The sequence below is a fragment of the Malus sylvestris genome, chromosome 14 (assembly GCF_916048215.2).
Source record: "Malus sylvestris chromosome 14, drMalSylv7.2, whole genome shotgun sequence".
NCBI lineage: Eukaryota > Viridiplantae > Streptophyta > Magnoliopsida > Rosales > Rosaceae > Malus > Malus sylvestris.
Window position 1 is genome coordinate 25,593,035 of NC_062273.1, and position 11,267 is coordinate 25,604,301.

General features: G+C 34.3%; 1 protein-coding gene across 1 annotated transcript; it reads left to right on the top strand.

The window, feature by feature from the left end:
• The first annotated feature begins 5,897 nt into the window (after nucleotides 1–5,897).
• LOC126598466 (uncharacterized) lies at nucleotides 5,898–8,479 on the top strand. Its single transcript, XM_050264831.1, has 3 exons — nucleotides 5,898–6,334; nucleotides 7,389–7,555; nucleotides 8,147–8,479. Exons 1-3 carry the CDS (start codon nucleotides 6,016–6,018, stop codon nucleotides 8,246–8,248), a joined length of 588 nt encoding a protein of 195 aa, XP_050120788.1. The 5' UTR covers nucleotides 5,898–6,015; the 3' UTR covers nucleotides 8,249–8,479.
• The last annotated feature ends 2,788 nt before the right edge of the window (nucleotides 8,480–11,267 follow it).

Here is an 11,267-nt window from a genome sequence, read left to right on the forward strand (position 1 = left end):
ATGCTAGCAGCAAATAACCTTGTAACCCATGAATTACCGATTCTCCAATCACTTTTTAGATTAAATACCGCCTTCGTCTTTTAACTTTCCCGCATAAAAGATAACACCAATTTTATTATACGTCGGTATGATGCAGGAAAATTGGTACTGATCTGAAGCTCGTGGGTGCACGAGGAAACTTGACTCCATACAACCACAAAAAACACATGTTTTCTAGAGTCTAACCAAGGATCAATGGCTAGACATGATCATTGCATGTCCTTCATGAAACACAACTTGAGGTACTTCTCCTTATCTTAACTCCTAATTCATCTAATATTGATGAATCTAGTACTGCTTCAATTCATCCAATAGTTACTAGATCAAAGAGTGGTGTTTTACCACAAAGAAGCTACAAATGATATCTTGCAGCCTTATCTGAGCTTCAATCTTTGCAATTAACTCAAGATGAATTTTTGGTGGAGGTTTCTCTTCTCTAGCTAGCAATATTGATGTTGCATAACCAATAACTTTCAGAAAGGCATCATCCATGCCACAATGGCAGAATGCAATGCAAGAGGAATACAATTCCCTCAGGGCTCAAGGAACATGGGAACTTGTATCACCACCAGTTGAGAGATCAATCATTGGCAGCAAATGGGTATACAAACTCAAAAAGAACCTTGATGGGTCTATATCAAGGTATAAAACTAGGTTGGTAGCACAAGGATTTTCACAAGAACAAGGAGTTGATTACTTAGAAACCTTTAGTCCTGTTGTTAGACACACAACAGTGAGAATATTACTAGCATCGGCTACAATCAATCATTGAGATTTAAGACAGTTAGATAACAAGAATGCATTCTTGCATGGTGATCTACAAAAGAAAATTTACATGAAACAGCCTAAAGGATTTGTGGATATGGCTAGTCCGTCATATGTTTGCAAGTTAATTAAGTCATTGTATGGTCTTAAGCAAGCTTCGAGAGCTTGGAACTCAAAATTCACAAGTTACTTACCTGCAATGGGGTTTAAAGCTTCTGCTTCTGACTCAAGTTTGTTTGTTAAGCAAAGTGATAGTGATGTTGTCATTCTACTGCTATACGTAGATGATACTTACTGGATCAAATCCTAGCAAGGTGCAAAGTGTTATTCGAGCTTAAAGATATGGGAAAGCTGACTTACTTCCTTGGTTTGCAAGTTAACTACAAAAAGAATGGTGATATTTGTGTAAACCAGTCTAAGTACATAAAGGATTTGTTGCATAAAGCTGGTACGTAATCCTGCAAACCAGTATCTACACCATGCAAGCCTCATAATCCATTGTTAGTCACTGAAGGCACTATGTTGACTGATCTAAGTTTGTATTGCAGCATTGTTGGTTCCCTGCAATATCTAACCTTTACAAGGCCATATATTGCATATGCGGTCAATTATGTATGTCAGGTCATGGCTTCTCCCACAGAGATATATTTTGGGGCAGTGAAAAGAATCTTGAGATTCCTAAAAGGAACTCTACAAACTGGTATAACTTTTTCAGCTGATACTGCAGTATGAATTACAGCCTTTAGTGACTCTGATTGGGCTGCAGATTTGAACACAAGAAGATCTGTGACAGGGTATGTGGTATACATTGGCAATAATCCAGTTTCATGGCAATCAAAGAAGTAGGATTTTGTGTCACGAAGCTCTACAGAAACTGAGTATAAAGCATTAACTCATACTGCAGCCGATGTTGCTTGGATAAGGAATGTTCTTGGGGATATGGTAGTTGTTTTACCTTTCATCCAGTGATATATTGTGACAACAAATCTGCAATTGCATTAAGTGCAAATCCAGTTTTGTCACTCGAGGATCAAACACTTAGACACAAACTATCACTTTGTAAGGGAGAGAGTTCAAAAGGGAGATCTACATGTTCAATATCTACCTACTAAAGATCAAACTGCAAACATACTAACTAAGGGATTGCATAGTCCTTCATTTCTTAAGCATTCATTCAATCTCAAGCTTGGAGGCCCAAGTGAGATTGAGGGGGGATGTTGACTGATATACACATATGCAACAGGTTTGACAGATGGCTTACACGTCAGCAGAGGTTGTTAGGATTGTTGTTAGACTGTTAAAAGGATAAGAAAGTTAGTTAATTATTAGTGGCTTAACTGTGAAGCTAAGATTGTAGCCTATATAACAGAAATCTCTGTAATCTCAATACACAACAGTTCATTCATTCACTCTTTCTCTCTCTCTCTATTCCTCTGTGATATTTTCTTTCACTCTTCTTCTTATTCTTCCATACTTAGCTTAATGTTAATACACCATATTAATATTAAGAATGTTAAATGGTTTGGTGGAATTCGATTGTAATTCAGATGCAATTCGGTGACAATGACAGAAAATCTCAATATTTATTTACAAATAAACTCTAAATTAAAGGTATGATAAATAACACCGAAATTTACTACGTTAGAAAACAATAGCCAACTCTGTAAATAAAGCATGATAGATGATGACGGTGTGCAAGAATTTGGTATCGAGTCTGATGAGGGTGTTGAAACAATTAGAAGATTTGGCATCGAATGCGAAAGTCGACCTTTAACTGTGGATATGCAAAAGTAAATGTTTACAATCTAGGACACGGAAAAACCAACTTGATGAAACTTTTGCATTAGTATAAGATTTAACTAAGATTAAAGCTAACCAATAATCCTAGTTTATTAATTATGAGATTAAGATCTAGCTAGTTACAAGGGTCAAAGTTGTATGATCCTGAATGATTACTGTTGCTCCCTTCCAGTTGCACCTATAATAATGTGGGTTTTCCCAGGTAGATGTCCAAAGTTTAATGAATTACTTGCTGGATTTGCAGGCCTTTACTACTAAATGAATGCTTGTTAATCGTAATCAGAATATTTAACTTTTCTTGTCAAGTGTGTAGTAGTTGTTCAAGATTTTGAAATATACAATTTGTCACGTGATATCATCTTGAGTTCACATGAGATGGCCAGGAATGTGCACAAATATAAAACAACAAGATAAATGATAAGGAGATTTTCATGGAATCTTTGGTACCTCATGTTTTTGGTATAATGTTTTATAATGCTAATATGAGAATTGACGTTAAACTGTGAAGTGACTAAGAATCCCACTTTGAGAGAGATCCCTTAGCATTTCTCAAACAAGAAATTGTAAAGAGTAATTTACTTCAATATCAATTATTTTATTTCCTTAACACAGATGATTTGGACTTGATCGTGTAAATCTAGGCATTGCATTTGCTATATTATCGAACCAAATAGTCAAAATATGTATACAAATCTAGGCATTACATATTTGATATATTAATCGATACCAACGCAAAAACAGATCAGAGCAGAAGCTTTTAGTTATAGTGATAGAATACATATTTCTAATGTGTGGTGCTATCCACATGATCCCTTATTAATTTCTGAATTTTAATTTATTTGATTTGATGGTCGAAAAATTAAAAGGTGAGTAAAAAGTAAAAAGAGGTATGCGAAAAGCACTACCCTCTCTATTTTACTAGCATAATTTCATATATATAGGATTATGAATTATCTGTAAAGCTAAAGTTGATACAAAAATAAATATTAAGGGAGATATAAGAGGGACCATATCAATTGCTAGCCATATTTCAGAGACAGAAAAATCTGATAGAGTGGTGGCTCCACTTTTCTTTGATCTTGTAGTATCACTATTGTTTGCTCCTAATTTCAACAACCGAGCATGGAACCTTTCAGCGGTCCCCTACCCCATTGCAATATCATGGCAATTGGTCAAGCATGGAGAGGGATATTTGAAACACAATAATTTCCCTTGAGCAATCATATGATACAGTAGTCAGCTCTAATTCCTAAAAGCTTCAAATAATGCGGTCAAAATCTTATTACAAAATAAAGAAGAGAACGAATGCATTGTATTACATACATGCATGTGTATTCTATGTTAGGTGTAACCCTGTAAGACGAGTTTAACATTCCTATATACATGTTTAATCGTTTTTTAGTCTCGTTCTTGAAATGTTCAAAGTTTGAAAAAGAAAGTGTCTTAGACTCTCTTCCTAAGTTTTGATCCCTCCGTCACTACTTATGTTTACATACATAGAAATAGTAAGTGGTCGAAATTTTGCTTTTTGACATTTTCTATGTTTATTTTCTCTACATTTACTAACACATGCGGGATCAAAACATTTTCGGCATTAATTAACAATCCTTAATTTTATACTTGAAAACCTAAGAATTTCATGGGTTATTGTTTGCTAGGATTTACCTACTCCAATTCTTTATCATCACTCTTTCTGACTTCCCTCGTTTAAACAAATAAGCATGGCAGAAGATGAGCATGGGATTGTTTTTCTAATCTAAATACGTTGCTTTGTTTGGCCGCCATGGAAAGGGATAAAAAAAGGCAGAAGCAGAAAGCCAAAAGCCCGAGCTTTGGCTACCGCTTTTGGAAGTCCTTTTGTAACGTAAATCAGAGAATGACCGAAGCCCCGATCCGCTCACATGCATTCGACACGTACATATCTAACGTGTTCAAAAGCTGAGACTTCTCAAACTTTGTATTCAAATAGCATGACCTAGTCGGACGGACCCACACCTCCTCCCCGAGAGAAACCGCAAAGCTTCTTCACGTTTTTCTGTTGGTTTTGCAGGAAACCCTAAAAACTGAAACTCGAAAAGTTTCTCACGCTTTCTTCTTCTCTTTTGACTTGTTTGGTGGGCAATGCGAAACGAAACGGCTGCGTCTTGATCTGGTGGTCTAATGGTGTGTGCTACAGTGTAACACAAGGCATGAGGGCGTGCAATAATGGAATAATAAAATGGATTATTATTAGTGTTGTTGTTATTGTTTGATGCTCTTTGAAATTCATGGGGTCTTTTTCTTTTGTGGTCCTATAGAATTATATTTATATGGGGCATGCTATTGCTATCTTTAAATTTGTCAATACGTTTTGGAATTGAAAAGTCACTATGTTGGTAGGTCTTGGTTCGTAGTTTTGTGGTGGCATACGTGGATTACAATTTTATTTTTATCCCTTCCTTATGAAGAAAGATTAATGATATAAACTAAAATTAAAATGGAAAGTAATTAATGAATCTTATTCTTGGTTTTAGGTATTTAATTACAAATTTAAATAAAAATATATATACATTTTTTATTCCATATGCATTAGTAAACATAAGGGAAGGTTAAGAAGTGAAAAAAAAAAAATTCATACCGATATTTTAATAAACACAAAAAAACATGAAAATAAAAATAATTTCAAGTGCTATTCTAAGTAAGCATGCCATAAAACAATATCTATTTATTCTCTATCACTGAGACATGAGAGCATATGAAGCCGGTTTATGCAATCCAGTAGCATCGATACTGTTGCGTGCGTTTCTATTTACACAGATAAATTTTTTAGTGTTTCGGAAACATAGTTTGATACATCAAATATTTTAACATAATTTGTCAATTTTTTTTCTAATTTTTAATTAATGTGTATTACTACACTTGGCGTATCAAGTCGCACACTAAAAATCCCTTCAAAGCAGGCGCGTGGGAAGCATTAATAGTGTATACTGTTCTTTCATGTGGTAAAGTGGCAGTAAACCACGAACGTTAGATGACATGTCGCAAATGGAACGCATCTATTTGTTTTTCCAAAGCATCTAATTAAGCAACAACCCCTCAATTCGAAAAAAAAAGAAAAAAAAGAAAAAAGGAACAACCCCTCAAAGACTCCAAACCTCTCCTTTGTCCAGCCAACCAATCACGGATCTCCACGTCAAGAAAAATTAGACCTAAATCACTAAACTACCCCTATATCAAACTTTATTATCTTTTGGACCATAATTACAGAAGTAATATAAGCAAAAGATGATAAGTGGGGCGTTGGTGACTTGGTGGATGGCTATAAAGAGCTTGTTCTAGAGCTCAAACCACCTCCTCTTTCCCCCTACCTTCTATTCCCTTTTCTTAACTTCATTCTTGAGAGAGAGAAAGAGAGCGAAGGAGAGAGAGAAAATGGGAAATTGTCAAGCGATTGATGCAGCAACACTGGTAGTACAGCACCCAAGTGGGAAAGAAGAGAAGTTTTATTGGGCAGTGAGTGCAAGTGAGATTATGAAGATGAACCCTGGCCACTATGTTGCTCTTCTCATCTCCACCACCTTGTGTCCCTCGAATCCCACCACCGACAAGGGCGGTGACAGGAAAGACAAGAACTCGAATCCGGACGACAGCAAGAACACCGCTCCTTCGCTTCGCGTGACGCGCATAAAGCTCCTCAGGCCAACCGATTCTCTTGTTCTTGGCAAAGTTTACAGACTCATCACCACTCAAGGTTTAAACTTTTACTCAAATTTTTATTAATATTTTTAAGGGAGACTTTGGATGCGGTCCCTAGTTATGAACAGTCTTTGACTGAAACCTTGTTGGTTTTCAATTTTTGATCCAAGTCCCTGAAATTAATTGATAATTTATTTCTATGTAAGTTACTATATTTTTTAAATTAAAAATTAAAATTTATAGTTGTTTATAGTAATGAGATTTAAAAAAAAAAACCACAATTTGTGGGATTAAAAATATTAAAATATAAATATACTATTGTGTGTGTGTGTGTAAACATGGGTACATTCATAAAAAATAACAAAAAAATTATTGTATCAAAACATGGGTACATTCTTCAAAATGGGTACATTTAGCAAAAATAAAAATGGGTACAAATAAATAAAAAAATATGGGTACAATACAAATAAAACTTTAAAAAATATGGGCACAAAAAGAAATTAATATATGGGTACAAATTAAAACTGAAAGGAAAATTGGTACAAATTAAAAAAGGGTTGCAAATTAAAAATAGGTACAAACTAAAAATAAAAATATATGATAAAAAATTTAGCCATAAATATAAATATACTAATTGTAACATTTTTAATATTAAATAAATATATTTAGAAATAAAAAATATTTTATTATTGAAATAATTAATGATATTATTAATACAAAGGACCTTGATCAAAAATTGAAAAGTAATAAGGTTTTAATCAATAGAGTAGTAAAAATAAGGATGAAAACCTAATTACTCCTATTTTTAACTATTCTAATCAACGGAAAAAAGAAAAAAAGGAATTCGAACTCAAACACAACGAGTCGGACTTGACCAACTAAGGCGGCAACTAAGGGTTGGTCATGGTTATGGTACACTGCCCTTACCAACTAGGGTTAGAGAGGGCGGCATATTCCCACAACCCTTAGTTAGTCAGGGCGGTATACCGTCATAACCAATTAGTTTAACTCAAATTATCGCACTTTGTTCTGTTTAATCTTCTAATTTTTTTACTCATTTTTCCTTTAAAATTATGAGAGTTTAATTAAATCATGGTTTGTTTTTTTAGAAGTGATGAAGGGATTGTGGGCAAAGAAACAAGCGAAGGTGAAGAGAAATAATAATCATCAGGTGGAAGGAGAGCAGAAGCCACAAGTGGAGAGGGTGATGAGAGAGAAGCAAGTTCTGACATCAGCCAGAAGATCTGAGACTTCTGAGCTGGAGAAGGACATCCAGGTAATTAAAATTAGATTTAACAAGTTTATCTTCTTGATTATTAATTAGGTTCACGTCTAATCCCTCTGTCACATTTCGAGTAGATTCTCTTCTACAATTGCATACATGGTTTTAAGATTCTAAACCTCTCAAACCAATTGAGTCTTAAACACGAAGCTTCAGGTCTAAAGTTAAACGCTCTTAACCATGGAACTGCAAGTCCCTTAAAGCTTTGATTGTGCTTGAAGTGGTCAATCTTATTCTTGTTAATTGATTAAGGTTTTAAGTAAAAAGCATAATTATTTAGTCAAGTTCATAATTAAAGAAGATTCTTTGATTTGTTAAACCAGCATAAAATCGGGGAAAAAGCATTGAGTTTCGCTTCTGTAACGGCTTAAATCATTAAGTAGATGAATAAATAAATAAAATTATAAAATGCTTTGAAACTCCCTTCGGTAATGTGCTAAATGAATAAACAAATATAATTAATAAATAATTGAAAGAACCAATAAATAATTAAATAAAAAATAAAAAGTTGAATTAATTGTTCTGTAGAAATACTGATTAAGTGAAAACCACTCTCTAATTAATCATGTCAAATATTTTCAACAGGTGAATAATAAACATGAGAGAGGAGGACACCGACCAAGAACAACAACAACATCAAGAACGTGGCAGCCATCATTACACAGCATCTCAGAGGCTGCAAGTTGAGATATCAATGTTTCCTTATCGTCCCACATGACGCGTAAGCAACTCAGTGGAGGTGTAGTGGATCAATCAGTACTCCACCTGCAGATCGAAGCACATTTACGGATGCAGGTAGAAGGGGTTTTTAGGTGAAGGGATTTGAGATAAGTTGTGTACAGAGAAAGGGTGGAATGTTTAGAATTAAATGTACTGAAGAGATTTTCTTTCCAATGAAAGTTTAGTTCAAAAAGAAAATTGCTTGGTTCCATGGTTAATTAGTAGTTGTTAATTAATTTAAGTTTACTAGCTCATGCATCATACCTTGCAGATTACTTTAGAACCAGAATATATAATGGCCAATGGTTCTGAATAAGTTCATATCAAGAGAAAACTTTAGTGTAACGGAGGATGTATCATCAACTATGTCTCATTTATTATATAACACATCGCATTTAATGAGCGAAATAAGGTGATGGAGATTCATTCATATACATGTAAGAATATTCTGCAAATTAGATGCAGTAATGCGATGAGTGATAAAATGACACGGTTTTATGAGCGAGATAGAGTGATGGAGATTTATCCTTCATTACATGTAAGAATTGATCTCCTCCAAATCAGGCTTAGTCTAAGTTTCAGATAATTACCAAATATTCTGCTAAATTTCAGATAAAGAAATTCGATTCTTTAATTGAACTCTGCTATATTTCAAGATGAGATAGAAAAAAGTAAAATGTTTATCATATCCTGCTGCATGCACACAACCATCATAGTCAAGCTGGAGATCTATGGATAATTTATCCGAAAAACTTATACATATTCTCTATGACTCTATGTTGTATCTCATTTTTCACTTTTTTCACGTAAAAAACAAGATAAAAGATTGTACTTTTTTCTCATTGTGCCTCAAATGAGGAGTGAGATAAAATTTTGTCATATCATATATAACGCGTGACAGGTGAGTCATACTCGGTAGTTATACTCAAATTAAAGTGTTTAGAGGGTAGACATCGCAGAAAAATATTCTCAATTAACAAAACAAACAACAGTGAGCTGCTAGCTATAAAAGGTTGCAAAGTTAGCTTTAATCATCAGAAGCCTGTACTTTTTGACATCTTTTAACCATTGCAAACACAAATGTAAAAAACGGAAACTTCCCAACAACACAACATCATTGATTTGATTCCTCATCTTTTTTGCATTCGCCGCACCCATCAGAGCAAGACAGACCAAAAATAACAAAGCAAAAGAAGGCTTTTCCCTTTCTTTTTTATATTTTTTTAATTTTAATTTATTTTCTTCTCAAAACTTTATATATAAAAACCATATTATTCACTACATGGAAAGGAATATTTGCTCCACTTCGTTCATATAGGAAGGGCTTTTGAAGTAGGACAAGACAATTGCAAACAGCTCACACGAGGCTACTTTTGCTCAGGCATGCAACCTACTCTCTCAGTTGATTATTTATGCATTTTTTTTGGGATTTTTGGGTCTTCAGATTATTCCCTGAAATAAGTGAAATCCCACTTCCGATGTGGGGCAGACATCATACGTTTGCAATTGTTGAGCAACTTAGTAGAAGAATCACATAAATATTGTCTGCATTATATTTTGCCCTTTGGAAACCCACTCAATTACATGTTGTTTGGTTTGCTTAATCCGGCTATCCCTTCTCTTTTTTAACAAAAGCGGTATTTCAAACAACTATAACGTACTAGGAGGAAGATTTGAACTAATACAATCGCCAAGCGGTTTCCCTAACCAAACCTTTAAAGAACATTTCTATGTTCTTTATTTTCCCTTCTATTTCTAGAGGTGCGGTTACTTCATTTTAAAGACTTAAATTATTATTTTCAAAATGGTTGCAGGAATACTCCACTTTATATAAGAGAGAGAGAGAGAGAGAGAGAGAGAGAGAGAGAGAGAGAGAGAGAGAGCATTCATCATTCTTGCAAAACCAGCATGCAATATGAACAAGTTCTCCATACCTTTCAATGTGTTCATTGACATTTTGGGGGAAAAGTGGGGCAACCCCAAAACAATCAACAAAAGTTCTTGGCCAAGAGGGTCATTTGAGGCCTGTCCCTTGTTTGGTAAAATCTCTAGAAATCCACAAAATTAACCATGGAAATAATAATTACACATTGTTATTCTCTTCATTTTTTATACAATGATGTTTTTACACTAAAGAAGTGCGGAATAAATAGGTTGCGCACTCGTAATTTTTCAGATTCGAACATATGACATTTCACTTATAAATAAAGATGAGTATCATTAAACGATGGTATTAAATGGTTACTCTTATTTAATTTGCTCAATCTAATGACAAAAAATGTGCTAGAGGAAAAAAAGTGTGCCGTTAACATTTTCCAACCAATAATGACAACTTATTGATACAGTAGTTATATAATATCCAGACTATCTGGGGAACATCGACAATATCAACATCATATGTAGATGATCTTCGTACAAATTATGGTGATGCTATTTTTTACAACAATAATGCTATTTGGGAATATTGCAACAGTATTAGTGCTATTTGAGATGATACGTAAGATGTACATTCAACTGGGGAATTAGAATAAGTGCTGAATAAACCGTTCAACTGTGTTTGATAAAGACAAGAGAACGAGACATACGATTTTCTAAATTGTAGCAAGGAATTGTTTGAGACAAGAAAGAGCCATCATCATCAACTATCAATTCCGAGGGTCCGGTACCCGAAATTCCAAACTTCAAATATACTATTAAAATTTAAAAGTTCTTGGATTTACCAGCGGTGCTCTACTTTAAACTAATCTAAACTGTGAGAGTAAGATTTAAACTCAGGAGTATAGGAGAAAACACATCCGCTCTATCCAATACGCACGTCTTCAACATTTAGTATTCAATTCAAATTTTCAAGCTTTGGCTGCTTGCAACTGAAGAAACCAACCAGCCCTTTATGCAGAATACTAATACATGGCTCCACTTGGCAAGCCTATAAACTTCTACATTGATGAATGATGTGTTTATAAACTAAGAAATTTAGGATGAGGTG